The sequence below is a fragment of the Trematomus bernacchii genome, unplaced genomic scaffold, assembly GCF_902827165.1.
Source record: "Trematomus bernacchii unplaced genomic scaffold, fTreBer1.1, whole genome shotgun sequence".
Taxonomy (NCBI): domain Eukaryota; kingdom Metazoa; phylum Chordata; class Actinopteri; order Perciformes; family Nototheniidae; genus Trematomus; species Trematomus bernacchii.
The window spans coordinates 594255-613159 of record NW_022987558.1 but is presented as its reverse complement, the minus strand read 5'-3'; the positions used below and the strand labels follow the sequence as shown (position 1 = coordinate 613159).

Genomic DNA, 18905 nt, shown 5'->3' with positions numbered 1-18905 from the left:
CGGCGAAATCGAGTGTGACGATTAAAAAATCAATTAAAAACATCTCATTTTGACAATAAAAACCGACCAATAGGCGCGGTAGACCATTTGCTTGGCACTTCCGGGTATTTCTCCACTGGTTCGGCCATGTTAACAATACCGTGTAACTGTCACGTTTGAAGGGACGAAACCGTGACATATTCACGTCTCCCAGCATGGTAGATCGTCACATGTTCACGTCTTGCCGTGATACCGGGTTGAAAAGAGATCACACTCCTTCAACTTGCCTTTCGGGTTAAAGAATGCTGATTTCAATAAGGTAAAACAAGGAAGTATTGTGAAGACGGGGTTTCCCCATTTTTAATGGCTCTGAAAGGTTTACCTGAACATTTGATCATTCACAGGGTATGCAACAAGCATCTTTGGAAAGATCCTTAATAATTAATTCATAGGTTAAAGTAAAAGTTATTTGATGACTTCAGTGATCTATTTACGTTTTCTCTAGCACAACCTTCCAATCAGCAATTGGAACAACCAATCTTTCAATTTATTTATCTAAATAGTTATCACTATAATAAACCGTGTTTAATTTAATTTTACTGTACAATATTTAATTGTACATTCTGTTCTTGTATATATCATATTTTATTTACGTGTATAATGTATATAGACTTCTTGCACACATTCTTTTTTTTTGTTGTATTTTTTTCTTTTTCTTATATAACTATGTTGCATTGTTGGAGAAGCTCGGGACTTAGGATTTTCATTGCCATTTCTACACTGTAGCTTATGAGCATATGACATTAGAACGTTTGAATTTTTAATTGAACTGCAGTCAGCCTGTGAAAAAAAGTCAGAATTCTGAGATTTTCTGAAAAAAAATGAATTATTTTTGAATTCTCACGTTTTTTCTCAGAATTCAGACTTTCATCTCAGAGGTCCGACTTTCAGGTCACGATTGTCATGCAGGGTTGCTGTTATATCATTTCAAGTTTTCTTTGGTCAAACAACAAAACGGAATCTATACCAAATAATTATTTTTGCTTCATGCATTTTATTATTGTTTACAAATTATGCTGTAACCTGAAATGTCCTTAATTTTGCCTAAATTCAATATTTATTTACTAAATCAGCTGTTGTCTGATTATTAATACCACAGTAGTATTCACGTCTCTTTATCAACCATCGGTATGGCATGCAAACATATTTATCATATTCATCTTGCACCAAATATGTTTAAAATGACACACACACTAATGCTCACGAGGTGAAAACAACAATACCAGTATCGCTGTCGGGGCTGGTAACATCACAGTTTGATGCGACTAAACATTTAGGGGTTTATTCATGAATGTATACACTGGAACATCAGGTAAAATGGTGGCTTATATCAATCTGTCAATCCTTTCCGTGTCCGGGCCGGGTGAGGTTTTCCGTGTTGGGTCAAATTAAGCCATGCATTGTGAAAAATATCCTAAAACTTTAATTGTTGCACATAAAGTAGACACCTTGAGAAATTCGAAAATGTATCATCTTGTATTTGTAAATCGATTACAAGAATGCAATCAAAACATTTCAAAATGTCAAAAAGTTTCCAATGTAGATGAATTTAAGTACACTGTAAAAAAATGTTTGCAAAAAAACTGAAATCTTCTGGCAGCTGGGGCGCCAGAAAACAGTAAAAAAATGGCAATGTCTGACTTTGATTGGGACTAAGATATTTAAAAAACTGTTTGATTGGTTGCTATAAACTTAAAAGTTGACGATCTTCTGATTTATCTTCTGGCCCTACTGTGTGGTTGAAGTTTTTATGGTCAAATATCTAAACTTGTGACGATTAGTACAATGACTTCAGTGATCTTTTGACTTTGTCTCTAGTCACCAGCTCCCAAACATTTCATTTATCCTGTTAATCATTTTAAGATCAAAATGATAAATTGCCAGAAACTTAGGTTGAAATGTTATTCTGACATCTTTTCTGTTACCACTCTTCTTTTACTGAATTCATGGACTCAAAATCCCTCTTAATTCCTTTTCAATACAACAGTCATATCACAAATAAACATTAAAAATCATAGACAAACAAAAACAAAAAAGGCCATTAGAGCTGAAACTTACACAGGAAAATAAATATTTGTCTATTCATGAAGTCATACCTTAGTTTAAGTTTTTAAACATTCATACATTTATTTATTCATTCATACTGGTCCTTACATCAATTTTTCTTTATGTAATTAGGTTTTATACCAGCCGCTCTGACATATTTACAATTCACAAATGGACATGTTTCTCTGCTGGAGTTGACTGATCCACCACACAATGGTGCTCTAGGAGGAGATTCAGGTGATAAGGGGGGGAATCCTTTTTCATGAAACTTTCAGAGTCTCTTTACACAGAGGGGACACATGTTGATGTAGAAGAGACATGAAAAAGTGGATTTTGCACAATAGGTGACCTTTAAGATGTGAAATTCATGGTATTACTACACTGTAAATGATAAGAGTTTGCTGACACATTAGAAAAAGCATTTTAAATAATAATGTGATAACATTTCAGAGCCGCCTTGTCATTATGTTGTGAAGCTCTTCTTCCTCTGAACGGCCTGTTGGACGAGAAGTGAAAAGAGGGAAGTGTCACTCATGGCAAGAGTTTGAGCTTTGATCAAGTGTATGTTACAATGAGTGGTCTGATAATGTGGTTCTATAGTGGTTCCTTCAGATAAACTAAGTTAAATATTTCTACAGAAACCAGCTCCAATGACACATAACACAAAGGAGTCATAACTAAAGGGCTTAGGAACATATGGAGAATATATAATAAGAGCAGGCCCTTTGATGAACATCAACCTTTTGTAGGTTGAGTAAACAAGGTTGTTACACACAATGTCCACACCATTCTGGCTCCACATGTTCTGTCTGATATCTTCCAATGTGCTGATCCTGAATCTTCCTCCTGCCTGGTTTTTGAGTCAAGCTTTTGGGTCTAGACTTGGAGATACTGAGCCATCACCTTTCCCATACTTGTAATTGAGTATTACTATGAAAATAGGTTTATGTAATATACTTAAGATCTTTTCCACTTACTTTTTTGTTATGAAAGCAGTACCACACAATAGCGGCTACAACACCGAGGACGACTAAAACAGCGATTACTATTCCAGCGATGCAACCACCCGAACAGCCTGGTGGTACTAAAATAAAACAGGAGATAAAACATAACTTTTACATCATTCTGGTAACTGGAACTGTCTCTTCATCATCCCTGTGGATAAAAGGCACAAATAAGCACAAGCACATAAGAGCAAACAAAAGCTCACAGGCACAGAGAATTAAAAAAGATTAAATCATAAGCACTTCTAGAAATTAGAACAGCATGTTTGATTGTTTGATTTGAGTTTAAGATTTTGAGAGATGTCACGTTCCTTAATTCTGATTATAAAGGTGCCGGTTTTATAATAATGATAATAATTTGTTGGAGCCCGCTAATATATGTTCCTTCTGATTTTAATGTGCTCTTACTAACTCGCTACCTGTATGTGTTACGGTCAGTTCATGGACCGCTGATGATCTTCTCCCGGTTATATCATTCCTCGCTTCACAGTAGTAGTTGCCACTGTCATAGAGTTCAGTGTTGTTTCTATAAATCACAGCAGAATTGACTATCGCCCCGGTGTTCGGCATCCAGGTGTATTTTGCAGTTGGTACAGATGCAGCCGAGCAGGTTAATTTAAATGTGCCTCCAACATGTATCTGACTTGGACCTGTGATTTGAACTGTTTCTGGTCCGTCTGGAAAACAGATATTTGGAAGAATTTATTGTTCAATAGTTGACTCAATAATCTGAATGTATCATTGTGAACAGTAAAGTTATAGTTTGTTACCTACAGATAACAATCATGGAGTACTTTGCTTCCTCGCTGCTGAGGGGGTTGCTGATAATACAGGAATAATCTCCTTTGTCCTCTTTATTCAGACTGCTGAAAGACAGCTCTCTGTTGTTGTTGGTGAGGGTCATGTTTACAGTCAGAGTCAGATCTAAGACACCCTTTCTCCACTCTCTGGTAAAGACAGAGCCAGCAGCGTCACAGATTAATCTGAAAGAGTTCCCCTCAATCGGCAGGTTTGATGGAGATGTGACAGAAGCGCCTGATACTTTCTCTGTTGGGCAAAAGATCAGGTGAAAGATATAAAAGCAGGAACAAAAGTAGCTGATTTAATGACTGAGTTAATACAAATAAAGGAACAGTTCTTCTTTATAAGATGCGAACATTTTACTACTCCTCCCTGAATAATGTATATCATGTGTGGAGTGTCTGACTGCTATAGGTTATCAGTTTTAAATAACTATACTGTAGCTCAGAAATATAATCTCTATGAGAAGAGCATAACATTGAGTTAAATGAGAATTTACCGACTGAATAACAGAGAAGAAGTTTAATTAATTTTAGGATCTTTGACAACAGAATCAAAACAGTGGAGAGTTTAAGGGATCGTAGTATTATGAGTCTTGCACAGGAAATATTGTCATAAATAATTGATGGGCCAACTGAATGTAAAGGAAAACAAAACAGCAATTAAAAGAAAGATAAAAAAAGTGAGCATGTTTAGTGACTCACAGCTGATGGAGAGGTTTACTTCCTTACTGGTTCCCTCACTGAAAGGATTAGATACACGACACCTGAAGGGTCCCTGGTCGTAGCGGGTCACATTAATTATAGTTAAAGTGGATCCTCCATCAGTGATCTGAACTCTGTCACTTCCTGTAACCTCAGAGCTGCTGTTCAGCCAGAGGAAAGAGAGAGAGGATCCAGAGGAGGAGCAGGACAGACTGACGGAGCTGTTGAACTCCACCAGCTCTGTGCTGCTGGAGGTTACTGTTACATTAGAGACTGGCTCTGTGGGAGAAACACGACAAATATGTTATAAAGTTACAGTAGAAGAAAACACTGAAGTGGCTAAAGTCTCTTCTTAAGATGATATATTGATTATTCATGGTTCTACATTGAAAGTTTTTACAAGCTCCATCCAAAAAAAAGCAACATTTTCTACATTTTTATTTGATGATGATGGTGCAAACAATAAAGGGCCCTATATCATTGTTTACTTGCTCAATCGCTACGCACATATTCATTCAGCAGAGAAAGATATGCAACATGTGAAACTTTCTCACCGTATACGTCCAGTCTTGTTCTCCCTGACTGTGGTCGTGCTTCAGCTATAAACATGTCAACTGAGTAATCTCCTCTGTCAGTTAGAGCCAGGTTCCTGAGCTCCAGAGATCCAGTAGACATGAAGAAGGTGATCCTGCCTTCATATTCTGGTGCAGTGAGGTTGCTACCATAGAATCTGAATATATTTTCAGGACCAAATTTCCAGGTCACTGATTGAAATGGTGTTCCTGGAGTCAGATTTGTGGTGAACATCACTGTTTCTCTCACAGCTGCATTCAGAGGACCGTCTGGCAACACACCAGCTCCTTCAGTTAAACCTGGAGAGAGACAGAGAGAGAGAGGATCGACTGTAGAAACTCTACAAAACACAAAACTGCAGCAGACAAAATAATCTCTGTTCTCTCTGAAGTTCGAAATACAGAATTCAAGAAGCTTCCTGAGTGTTTTCAATGTTCAAGTTTTCTTTGGTCTAACAGCAAAATTGATAGATCTATACCAACTACTTAGTTTCTTTCATGCATATTATTATTAATAAAGAATATGCCGTAAGTGATTATGTACAAAGTTTTGCCTAAAGTAAATAGGCCTCACCAAATGTTTGATGTAAATCAGCTGTAGTCTGATTATTAATACCACAGTAGTATTCACGTCTCTTTATCAACCATCAGTATGGCATGCAAACACTTTAACACCACTAGAGGACGATGTCTTGCAGCTTTAGGACATGTCTGAAGCTTCACAGGGTTTGACTAATTATGCAGAAACTTTGTACCTCAACACGAAGGTAGTTCTGCATTTCCTCACTGATATGTTGAGAGCGGCAAGAGGCTCACATTTATCAGGACAGTCAAAGTTTGATGGCTGACATTTCCTCTGCATTTGATATCTCACAGAGTTCCAACAATGGATATTTTCGCTTTACTATGGATAGTCTCTCTGGCTTTCACAGGTAAGAATCTTGGTTTTTAAAAGTGTTTCCATCTTCTGCTGTTATGTTTATGACTTCCTATACTTTATAACAATTGCTGAATTGTTAAAAAGTGTTTGGAAAGGAGTTTAGCTAATAATCAGGAGGTCTACTTTTCATTATTTTGTGACTCAAAAGCAGCATGGTTAGCAGACCAAAAGCAGCATGGTTAGCAGACCAAAAGCAGGACTGATAAAACCTAATTGCTGAAACAAAACATTTACTTATAGTAAGGCATTTTGCATGTGATTGAGGAAATATCAAGATGTTTATTTTCTGACTTATACAAATACAAAGTGAACAAAATGTATGTAAACATAAATGTAGCTTTATTAAACATTATGTGAATCAACATTTTGATCGATTGTTGCTTTTTCAAATAGATAGCACAATGGTATCTTGCTAATTTGATCTCATTGTAAGACTAAAAGAAAAGAAAACACTTTTTGCCTATAGACTTCAATATGGGAATGAAGTGGCAAACGTTTGATCTTTTCTAAATGCTTAAGATTTACAAGCATCCACATTTTTTTGGAAATTGTTATAAACAGCTAGACATTGATGCTACTGTACAGTATTATGGAATACTGGAGTTATGAAGGATTTCGTCCCAGGGCTTATTTTCCAATGACCTCTAACTGTCTCTCTCCAGGTTTAACTGAAGGAGCTGGTGTGTTGCCAGACGGTCCTCTGAATGCAGCTGTGGGAGGGAAAGTGATGTTCACCATAACACTGACTCCAGGAACAACTTTTCAATCAGTGACCTGGAAGTTTGGTAATGAAGATATATTTACTTGGAACGTTAACAACTTCACTGAACCAGAGTATGAAGGCAGGATCACCTTCTTCATGTCTACTGGATCTCTGGAGCTCAGGAACCTGGCTCTAAATGACAGTGGAGATTACACAGTTACCATTTCACTACTTGGAGAACCATCAAAGTCAGGGACCACAAGACTGAACGTATACGGTGAGAGAAGTTTCACATGTTGCATCTCTTTCTATGCTCAATACAGGTTTGGTGTAGCGATTGAGCAAGTAAACAATGATATAGGGCTTTTCATTCTTTGCACTATCATCATCAAATAAAAATGCAGAAAAAAGCAACTTTTTCTGCATTTTTATTAGTTGCTTTTTTTAGTGGAAGGAACGTGTATAAACTTTCAATGTGGAGCCATGAATAATCAATATTTCATTTTAAGATGATATTCACTCCCATCGGCTTCAGTGTTTATTTTCTACTGTAATTTTATAATATGTTTTTTGTTGTGCTTCACCCACAGAGCCAGTCTCCAATGTAACGGTAACCTCCAGCAGCACAGAGTTGGTGGAGTTCAACAGCTCCGTCAGTCTGTCCTGCTCCTCCTCTGGATCCCCTCTCTCTTTCCTCTGGCTGAACAGCAGCTCTGAGGTTACAGGAAGTGACAGAGTTCAGATCACTAATGGAGGATCCACTTTAACTATAAATAATGTGACCCGCTACGACCAGGGACCGTTCAGGTGTCGTGTGTTTAATCCTGTCAGTGAGGGCACCAGTGCTCCTCCACTAAACCTCACCATCTACTGTGAGTTACTAACCTGCATGCTCAGTATATTTACCAAACAAGATCTGAATGCAAACAGAGTTTAGATAATTGTCAGTTTGTTTTGTTGTCCTTTTGGTCACGCATGGGTTTCTAAAATATTAAAACACATTTTCCCCTCCTATTTGAATCCAGCACATCCTCCCTGCACACTACAGCACAGTCTGAACTAAATCATTGTAAATTGGATACTTATATTTAGAAACTGTTCATTGCATGCTTGCTGTAATATAAGATCCTTGTATATCTATAATAATGCAGTTGTGAATACTAACTTATTGCTTTTGTATTACCCCTAAATTCAGATGGCCCAGAAAATACTAATTTGACAATATCTCCGCCCGAAAAACACCATCAGGAAGGATCAGACATCGTCCTGTCCTGCTCAGCTGACTCCAACCCTCCTGCCCAGTTTACGTGGTTTCTGAATGGTAGCGCGCTGTCTGATGGACCAGAGCACAAACTGATGAACGTTCAGATAAATCAAAGTGGAAGCTACAGCTGTCAGGCCTTCAACGACAAGACTCTGAGATATGAGACGTCGATGCCTGCATCCATCTCTGTACTGAGTAAGTTTGAAAATATGTTTTTGCGCAAAGAAATACCGATGAAAAAAATGGGGTGTACTTGGGACTATAGCATCAGATGCAACTGTCTTAGATAAAATGAAGGTTGTGCAAAACCTTTGTGGGACAAAAAGAAACAATGCACTTCCACTTTAGAGAGTGCTGCAATATTTGCTTTTACAAGGACAACTGAGGCTGAGAATAAAAATGTATGAAGTCGCACAAAAATACTTCCTGAAGTGGCCAGCAGCAGAGCAAAATATGTGGCGAGCAGATACAACTAATACACACAATGCAGGACAATCATAGTTAAACACATTGATATAGCAATATGGCAGAAATATTCTGTTAACAGATAAAATCACCTTTCAAATCTCAAATTAGTTTTTCAGTGATAAAATATATAAAATTGCCATTCAGAGTGAGTATTAGGCTAACAAAAACTTGAATTGTTGTATAACCAAGGTAAATGTTGCTGTGGCTAATGGACAATATATCCTGTAAGGTCAGCCGACACCGGTAAAATGTTGCACCAGGTACTAGGCTTGGTGCAACATTTTGAAACAGGATAAAATCAAATATTTAAACATGCTTAATAATCTGGTGACTAGCTTAACTGATGATCAATGCATCAACGTTGTTAGACCGGTTACTGGTAAAAGACTATCAGTAAAAACTGTAAAGTATAAACTAAGAATAACTGCAGGATCACAGGTAACTGAACATTCCCATGTTTACATGTTTATGTTCAACGCCATTATTACTGACCATGGAGAATTAGACATTCAAAACACTCAACTCTACTTCTTATGCAAGAAAGCTGGTCAGTGTAAACCCCCTGTGTTTTCCACCCACAGCAAATGTTACCAATGTTGTGGTAACTTCAGAACCAACAGAGCTGGTGGAGTTCAACAGCTCCGTCAGTCTGTCCTGCTCCTCCTCTGGATCCTCTCTCTCTTTCCTCTGGCTGAACAGCAGCTCTGAGGTTACAGGAAGTGACAGAGTTCAGATCACTGATGGAGGATCCACTTTAACTATAAATAATGTGACCCGGTACGACCAGGGACCATTCGAGTGTCGTGTTTCTAACCCTATCAGTGAGGGAACCAGTGCTCCACTAAACCTCACCATCTACTGTGAGTTACTCATATGTGCATACATTTGATTCTGCACATTGCTTTAAAGTTGATGGTATTATGAGGCTTCACACTGAGCTAAGCTGTCACGTAACATTGTCTTTAAGCTGCCAGCATTACTTTAATTCATTTCTTTACTCCCCGTATGCCACATAGATGGTCCAGAAAAAACTAATTTGACAATATCTCAGCCACAAAAATATTATGAGAACGGGTCAGACATCAGCTTGATGTGCTCAGCTGACTCCAGACCTTCTGCTGTATTTACGTGGTTTCTGAATGGAGACCTGCTGTCTGATACTGGATCAGATCTCAGTCTGATAAACGTTCAGATCAGTCAGAGTGGCAACTACAGCTGTCAGGCCTTCAACGACAAGACTCTGAGATATGAAATGTCTCAGCCTTCAGTTGTTTCTGTACTGGGTAAGTTTGAAAAGAAGTTGTTTGTGCAAAGAAAACAAATACAAATGGGATGTACAGTACTTGTGACTTTAGCATCAGATGCAACTGTCTTAAAAAAATGTTCATCACAAACATTTGTGTTACAAAAAGAAACAATGCATTCGCAACGAAGGAAGTTCTACAATATTTGCTTTTACAAGAACAACTGAGGCTGAGAATAGAAGTGTATGGAGTCACACAAAAATACATGGAGTGACAAGCTAAGATTAAACATATTTACTAATCTGGCAGTGGCTCAGTCAGTAGGGGCTTTGACTGTGAGCTGTAGGGTCGCCGGTTCAAGTCCCCAAACAGACCTAACATATGGAGTGTGCACTGCTACTTGGAGAGGTCCCAGTTCACCTCCTGCCCTGCCATGGTGCCCTTGAGCAAGGCACTGGACATGCCCCCACTCCCATTGCTCCCGGGCGCTGTACAATAGCTGCCCACTGCTCCTAGTACTAGACTACTGGTACTAGGATGGGTTAAAAGCAGAGAACACATGTCACTGTGTGTGCTGTGTGCTGTGTGCTCTGCAACATGTTTATATCCAAATGTCAAACTAACATCTAACCCTAATTACACATCATAGTACCCTTAGGGTTAGGGTTAGGGGGTTAAACATTGCTCCACTCAACTTCTTATGCAAGAAAGCTGGTCAGTGTAAACCCCCTGTGTTTTCCACCCACAGCACTTGTTTCCAATGTTGTGGTAACTTCAGAACTAACAGAGCTGGTGGAGTTCAACAGCTCCGTCAGTCTGTCCTGCTCCTCCTCTGGATCCTCTCTCTCTTTCCTCTGGCTGAACAGCAGCTCTGAGGTTACAGGAAGTGACAGAGTTCAGATCACTGATGGAAACTCCACTTTAACTATAATTAATGTGACCCGCTACGACCAGGGACCATTCAGCTGTCAGGTGTTTAATCCTATCAGTAATGGCACCAGTGATCCACTAAACCTCACCATCTACTGTGAGTTTCTCATATGTGCATACATTTGATTCTGCACATTGCTTTAAAGTTGATGGTATTATGAGGCTTCACACTGAGCTAAGCTGTCACGTAACATTGTCTTTAAGCTGCCAGCATTACTTTAATTCATTTCTTTACTCCCCGTATGGCACATAGATGGTCCTGAAAAAACGCATTTGACAATATCTCAGCCACAAAAATATTATGAGAACGGGTCAGACATCAGTCTGATGTGCTCAGCTGACTCCAGACCTTCTGCTGTATTTAAGTGGTTTCTGAATGGAGCCCAGCTGTCTGATACTGGATCAGATCTCAGTCTGATGAACGTTCAGATCAGTCAGAGTGGGAACTACAGCTGTCAGGCCTTCAACGACAAAACTCTGAGATATGAAATGTCTCAGCCTTCAGTTGTTTCTGTACTGGGTAAGTTTGCATTGAGAGGGTTAATGCATATAGGTGTGAAAAGAAAGGTGTACTCAAATCAATTGTCCTTAATATAAAATATCAGTTAAAAAAAGGCAGAAAATAAAACCTTTGTTTAACTTAAAGCATTCAATTCCTACTATTGTGAGTATTTGAGACTAATATAGAGAATCCATCAATAAACCATATTGATGCAAGATCAGTTGCTCAATATGTTCTGGATGTGTTCCTAAAGGTTTGTTAACAACAGTTAAATCATTTCAAATAGTGATTATTTCTTTACCTGAAAAAGTTTAGTTCCTTAAACTCCCACTGTTTTGATTCAGTTGTCAAAGAAATGCTACAATAATCTGTTTTCTTCTCTGTTATTCAGTGTGTTAATTAACACACTATCTTTCTAAGAACACGTGATGATATGTACTTCTTGTATAGATGATATTTCTGAGCTATAGGTTGTCCAACGCGGTGCATTTTTTTTTAATGAGGGCAGTCAGACACTCAGCATGTTATATACATTATTCAGGGAGAAGTAGTAACATGTTTGCATCTTATAAAAATAAACTGTTCCTTTTATATGTATTAACTCAGGCATTAAATCAGCTTCTTTTGTTCCTGCTTTTATATCTTTCACCTGATCTTTTGCCCAACAGAGAAAGTATCCGGCGCTTCTGTCACATCTACATCAAACCTGCCGATTGAGGGGAAATCTTTCAGATTAATCTGTGACGCTGCTGGCTCTGTCTTTACCAGAAAGTGGAGAAAGGGTGTCTTAGATCTGACTCTGACTGTAAACATGACCCTCACCAACAACAACAGAGAGCTGTCTTTTAGCAGTCTGAATAAAGACGACACAGGAGATTATTCCTGTAATATCAGCAACCCCCTCAGCAGCGAGGAAGCAAAGTACCCCATGATTGTTAACTGTAGGTAACAAACTATAACTCTACTGTTCACAATGATACATCGGATTATTGAGTCAACTATTGAACAATAAATTCTTCCAAATATCTGTTTTCCAGATGGACCAGAAACAGTTCAAATCACAGGTCCAAGTCAGATACATGTTGGAGGCACATTTAAATTAACCTGCTCGGCTGCATCTGTACCAACTGCGAATTACACCTGGACGCTGAATGGGGCAGTGATGCACACTTCTGCTGTGATTTATAAAAACAACACTGAATTATCTGACAGTGGCAACTACTACTGTAAAGCGATGAATGATATAACCAGGAGAAACTCATCTGTGGTCCATGAATTGACTGTAACACTAACAAAGCCAGGTAGGAGCACATTAAAGTCAGTAAGAACATATGTAAGCAGGCTCTAAACAATTTATAAAAGTCAAATTGATGTCATCAATTTTGATTATTTTAAACTAAGGAAACATGATCAATTTGCAGATAATTTACATGTGTTTAAAAAAGAATTCTCTGTCCCCCTCTCCGTTCAATACATTCATTAAACAAAATAAAATCTCGTTAACTAGAAGGACTAGCGGAGGGGATTGTAAAATACCTTTCAGTAAAAGTACAACTACTATTCTAACTGGCAGCACGTACCTTAAGATCTAAGGAACATAACAACTATTTTTCCAATCTATACATCAAATCAAACAATCAGATGCTCTCCTTATTTTAATTGTTGTTATGTGTTTTCCTTTTTCTAATTGTCGTTGCCTATAAGGATTTGTCTGCGCTTGTGCATGTGCTTTTCTTTTGATGGCTCTATTGTTTATTTTCTCTGTTCTAATGTGCTTTAATTGTGTTTATGTGCTTTTATACGTTTTCTTTTAATGCCATCGATAGAACAGGAACTAGAAAATGAGCCTGCACTCGAGGGCTTATGGTAATTTAAAATGCATTTTAAACAACATAATCAACTCTTAACAGAATCATTGTACAGGTTTTTATAACTGGCTTTGAAATATCCTATTGGGAAAAATGTAATAAGCTTTTTATCCACAGGCATTTTGAGATAATGAGACAGTTCCTGTTCACAGAATAATATTAAAATCATGTTCTTTTATCCTGTTTTATTCAAGGCCCACAAGGCTTGTCGGGTGGTGGCATCGCTGGAATAGTAATCGGAGTTTTAGTCGTCCTCGGTGTTGTAGCTGCTATTGTGTGGTACTTCCTTTGTTACAAACAGTAAGTGGAAAATATCTTAAGTATATAACATAGACCTATTTTCATAGTAATACTCAATTACAAGTTTGGAAAAGGTGATGGCTCAGTATCTCCAAGTTTAGACCCAAAAGCTTGACTCAAAAACCAGGCAGGAGGAAGATTCAGGATCAGCACATTGGAAGATATCAGACAGAAAATGTGGAGCCAGAATGGTGTAGACATTGTGTGTAACAACCTTGTTTACTCAACCTACAAAAGGTTGATGTTCACCAAAGGGCCTGCTCTTATTATATATTCTCCATATGTTCCTAAGCCCTTTAGTTATGACTCGTTTGTGTTATTTCACAATGGAGCCGCACTTCAACACTGTACAACTTCAAAGTTTAACATTTTGTTTCTGTAAGGTATAAATATTTAACTCTGATGGAATATATGATTCACCACCATGAGTTAAAGTATGGTGAGACCCTTATAGAGCTCTACATTACTGTTTGAAAGTCTTTGCTTGTAAATCATTCGTAACAAATACTTTCAGGACTATAGATGCAGATCAAATTAAAGTGGCAGCTCTTATGAAGAAATAACTACTTTTTCTATCATGCTTGCAATACCAATAACTAGATATATTGCTGCTTGTATCATTATTATGTTGCTGAGACTAATGACTAATGATCTCTCTAAACAGAAAACCAGGTAAAAATACTGCTGCTGGAAACCCTAACCCCAGAACGGGTAAGTCTATTACGTGTAACATGAGTTTGTTATTCACAGAGGTATTTGTCCTTCATTGAGTTATTCTAAGCTTTGTTTATTTCTCACGTTTTTAAGGAGATGAAGGCCAGGACAACGGGGCGTACACAAGAAGTCAGGTAAAAGTTATCATAGTCGTTTACATGCTCTGCTGGTTACTAAGAGATGTTGTAAACACATGGCTGAACATCAGACTTTGAACCAGGAATGAGATATCAAGCTGACACAATGAAGAAGAAGTGAATATGTGTCATTAGATCAACATTATAGAGATAGCTTATCCTGTTAACGATTACCTCCTTTTTTCTTTTTTTACATCAAATGTGATGTTTAGTTTAGTTTATTTGTTTATAGTGTTGTGGACAGTCCCCATTGATCAACTGTCCCAACAAACAGTAAATGGGGCAGCTTTAGCCAACATTGCTAATTTCCAGCTGTTGTCCCCGGCCAGATGATAATAGACACCTTTTTAAAATCACAATACATCAACAGCATTAGTTATAAAAAAAGGATGAGAGACAAGTAGATAGAGGTCAGTTTAGCAGCAGCCTTTTGTATCGGCATGCACATATATCACTGTGTCATCGGCATATAGCTGTGTTTCCACATCAGGACAGACAGATGACAGGTCAATAATATATAAGGTAAAAAGAAGTGGACCAAGTATTGAACCTTGTGGTACTCCGGTGCTTAAAGAGCAACTTGCAGGTTAGAGACCCCAGTAAATAAATGTGTAGGAAAATGATGTATACACTAGATTTTCAAAAAAATATACATAAATATACACTACAGTGACATCTGGCGTCGTTTTTATAAGACATTTTTACTTCCGCATAAAAAAAGACAACCCGCGTGTAACATCACATGGGGGAGAGCGGCCGGTCTAATGTATTAATAAACATGGTTCACAATGCTAGTTTTGACACAGAAGAGGTTGAAAATGTATATTCGTATGCATATGACGGACCACAACCTTATCATTATGAGCCTGCTAGGCGGCCAAGAGACCAGGAGCAGCCAAGGATTAGAAGAAATAACGGCCATCGGAGAGAAATTGAGCTGTGGTGTGAGGAGAATCAGTGGAGAACAGGGCAGCTGTCTTGGTGAGTGACCGGCGTTAGCTACAGTTAATGTTAGCTAACGTCGGTCACATCACAACATTGTAAAGTTAGCTATCATATATCAGGCTATAACTAAAGTAGTATTGATAATATAGTAACGTTACTGGCAGGACTGTTGATACTGATCCATAACAGAAACGAATGCACAAGTATCAGCCGTATCTCGCGTTACCTAATGCAATTCCACACTACGTCTGGAGTCTCACCATGATTAAAAATGGTGAAATGCAATGTAAAATTACCGAAAAAATACCAACTCACTAAAACACAACCGCTCAAACCAACTACAAACTACTACTGCGGATTGGGCAGAGAAGGAGTCCGAGAAAGTTGCTCCCCCATGTGACGTAATATGACGCGTTTGACGTATGGCATTTGAAAAAAGCAGTTTTTAGTAGCAGAGCTCAAAACGGCTCCTTTCCCCTCTGAATTCCTGCCCTTATGTCTCGTAAAACATATCAAATCCTGCATTAACTTTTTTAATTCAAATTTTCAGGCAAGGTTAAGCATAAATGTAGTATAAAAAAAACCCTGCAAGTTGCTCTTTAAGTCTAGAGCTGGAGAGAGTTGATTATTGACGATAACATGCTGACGCCTACCACTGAGGTATGATTCAATCCAATGTAACTGTAAATGTAATCTTACATTCATTTCCTTTCTTTTTCTTTTTCCTAGGAGATGCACTATGCAGATGTCAGTTTTACCAAAAACAATAACGGGGAAACAGTCCAGATGGGAGACCAGAATAAACCGTCAGACTACGCTGAGGTCAGAGTGAACAACAATCCTCGTGCTGCTGCGTCCTCACTCCCAACCTACGATGCTCACCAACAGCGCAACAAGAGGCCGGCTCCTCAGCCTGAAATCGCCGACCTCTACGCTCAAGTTCGCAAGAACTGACCACACTGGATGCAATGGATAATGTTGGGGGGGGGTCTCACTGGAAGCAGCTAACATGAGAAACCTTCACTTCCCTCTCAGTCTTTCTTTTTTTGATGGAGGGCTCATTTGCCTTGAGTTAGCTTTCTCCAAAGCACTTTAGCCGGGGTTAATGGTCAACCAGTTTGTGACAGTTATTGCAGTGACTGAGGTCAGACTGCACAATGTAGGCCTACTAGCTCGCAATCATAACAATAGCTTTCTTGTGTACAGTTAATCAAAAGTGCACATAGATGAGTGGAAATGTACTATGTGCTACTCTGTTGTTAGCTTTAGCATAATGTTTGATACCGGTGTGGTGCCATATTGGACTCCCTATGCATATTCAGTGATCACATCAATTTCATATTTATTTTATATTAAAATGCTAAATCAGTTATTTGAAAATTATTTCATTAAAATGTCAGTATCATTTGTCAGGGCATTGATTCTCTTTGATTTGTGAACTATAATGACATTGTTATGGCGGAAAGATTAATTCCATCTGTTGGTCCAAAGGACAAGTTGAAAGATCAATATAGAGATGAATCATTGTAGTTTAATTTCATAAAGATACACTTTATAATGCCACATAGGGGAGGTGTGAAGCCACAACAATCCTTAAAAGCCATCAACGAAAAAAAGGTTAATGAAGGATATCTTTGTATACAATAAGTGCCTTACTGTAAGTCTGCCTCCAACAGAAATGCGGAAACTAGCTTTTGAAGAAATGCCAATATATCCCGCAAGTGATCATCAGGGTAATTCAGGAAAAGATTTACAGTAAATGTCAATAAAAGTTGCTGTGTGATAAAATGATAAGGTGCAATATCTGTCAACATGTTTCCCCGAAAGGCCTGCAGCCAAAAGGGAAGTTAAACAGGGAAGTGAAACATTGCACTAGTAGAAAATAGAAGCACATTTGCATTGCTGCAGACTCTCGGTTTCCTCAACTCAATGCAAATCTTAGTATGTTCCGTTTATGCTTTGTTTCAGTTTTATAAAATGTCAGACTATAGCATAGAGTCTAAACACAACTTTTTCTAATGAATGCATGTGCCAAACGATTGTTAACAAATAACCCACATGGACAATTATGCATTTCAACATCACCTGTTCTGTATTCTTATTTCGCTTTGCTCTGTTTCATTATTTAATCTACTGTAAAATGTGACGATACTGCTGAGTGTTAAATTTGCATATTTTAAATGCAGCAACTCCATTTTCTCACCTCTGCTACAATGTTATTTAAGTGTTTTGTGATAATTCAGTAATCTAAGATGATTCCCAGGAGCTTTTTCTCTTGGACTTGGTCTATAGATACATTATTTATGTAAATATGTCATTTAAAAGAAATAATTCTAAGTTTGTAACAAATCAATGTGTTTTGGTTTTTTGAAATATTCAGTATCAATGTATGGATTTTCACATTATCTCAGGCCTTAAATACAGTTTATTTACATTTGTTAATAGAAAAGAACAGACTGGTTGGTATGGTGGTTCCCATTGAAGTTACCAATGTATGTTTGGCGTTGGTTTAAAAGATGGTAATGCCATAAGCAAGGACTTGTGATTGTATGATTTATTTGACAAATAAAAGGATTATTTGATCCATCAAGAGTGTTACTTTTATTTCTGAAGACACTATAAAGAGGTAAATGAACAACTAATCAATGAGCTGAAACTCACTAAAGCTCTGAGGGGAATGGTAGATTTGGGCAATAAGTCTAAGTAGATCCATAAGGAGCGACCTTTTTTGCATTGTTCTCCTATTGTCATTTAATTGTGAGTATAAAAGTATTGATTACATCTGTTTTATTAAATACAGAAGGGTTGCACAATTTGGAAGTGCCATGATTTTGGCTGATAAAGCAATTAAGATATATAATTTTTTATATTAAGATAAGATGTCAATGTCAAACACTCGTGATAAATCTGGAGACCTCAGCCTGTTTACAAAAAGAATTAGGGCAATTTATTCACATTATCAATTTTGGCCCAAAGTTGCTCCCGAACTACCAGTTTATCATGAATCACATGGCAGTGAAAAGCCAAAAAATAACATAGGAATCGGCACAAGAGACACGCTTTGCATTGACTTGAGATAAGCGGACATCAGTGAGCAGCCATAACTACCTCAACTGTAACTGCTGCGATGCACCTGTTGGCTTTAGGTGTGGTGAAGATGGAGGAAAGGCATTTTGACCAACAAGCGATAGCCAGTTTCTTGAAGTTGCACAGGAGTGAAGAAGCTCTCAGTGATGGCAGCTTGTCAAAGTTTTAGCAAAGTGTCGGAAAATTGTGGGAATTCATAATTCAGAAATCATGTAATACTAAAGGTTAAAAACCCTACAATTTCTCTTATCAGTTTGTCATGCATTTTTCAACCACCACCACCACCACTCATGTTTTGGTTGTATCTCCATCCAAAATACAAGTATACTGGTAATTAATCATGATTAGAATACACGATACTTCATTTAGAATATGTTCACATATTTTGCCTTTACCAAACATTGCACTTGCTTAGATTTGGATATTGCACTTGTCCATTTCTGTTAATATATTTTGCAGCCCTGATAACAATTATTTTTAAGGTGATGCACTGTATCTGATCACACCAAATACATGAAATAACGAGTATAGAAGGAGCCTTTCTTAGTTGTGTTGGTGCCTTGAAAGAGCGAGCCCTCAGTTAGACGCAAAGTCTTGAGTCTTCAGCCGGCTCCACGTTAACGCAGATCAATGCAAC

At 37.9% G+C, this 18905-nt stretch overlaps 2 protein-coding genes across 4 annotated transcripts; one reads left to right on the top strand and one right to left on the bottom strand.

The window, feature by feature from the left end:
* Nucleotides 1–2548: 2548 nt before the first annotated feature.
* Nucleotides 2549–6028, bottom strand: LOC117477280 (carcinoembryonic antigen-related cell adhesion molecule 8-like). Its single transcript, XM_034123951.1, has 8 exons — nucleotides 5922–6028; nucleotides 5149–5552; nucleotides 4595–4873; nucleotides 4368–4392; nucleotides 3864–4186; nucleotides 3509–3766; nucleotides 3063–3169; nucleotides 2549–2581 (listed from the first exon to the last, which is right to left on the bottom strand). Exons 1-8 carry the CDS (start codon nucleotides 6026–6028, stop codon nucleotides 2549–2551), a joined length of 1536 nt encoding a protein of 511 aa, XP_033979842.1.
* LOC117477266 (carcinoembryonic antigen-related cell adhesion molecule 5-like) lies at nucleotides 5922–17771 on the top strand. 3 transcript variants are annotated; one of them, XM_034123935.1, is made up of 14 exons: nucleotides 5922–6098; nucleotides 6769–7086; nucleotides 7400–7681; nucleotides 8005–8268; nucleotides 9123–9401; nucleotides 9558–9824; nucleotides 10534–10812; nucleotides 10969–11235; nucleotides 11886–12158; nucleotides 12255–12518; nucleotides 13280–13385; nucleotides 14050–14096; nucleotides 14193–14233; nucleotides 15911–17771. In XM_034123935.1, the coding sequence occupies exons 1-14, from the start codon at nucleotides 6053–6055 to the stop codon at nucleotides 16133–16135; spliced, it is 2958 nt and encodes a 985-aa protein (XP_033979826.1). In that variant the 5' UTR covers nucleotides 5922–6052; the 3' UTR covers nucleotides 16136–17771. The 3 variants fall into 3 exon arrangements, with proteins under 3 accessions (XP_033979826.1, XP_033979827.1, XP_033979829.1); XM_034123936.1 differs by lacking the exons at nucleotides 8005–8268; nucleotides 9123–9401 and having other exon boundaries at nucleotides 5923–6098; XM_034123938.1 differs by lacking the exons at nucleotides 10534–10812; nucleotides 10969–11235 and having other exon boundaries at nucleotides 5926–6098.
* The last annotated feature ends 1134 nt before the right edge of the window (nucleotides 17772–18905 follow it).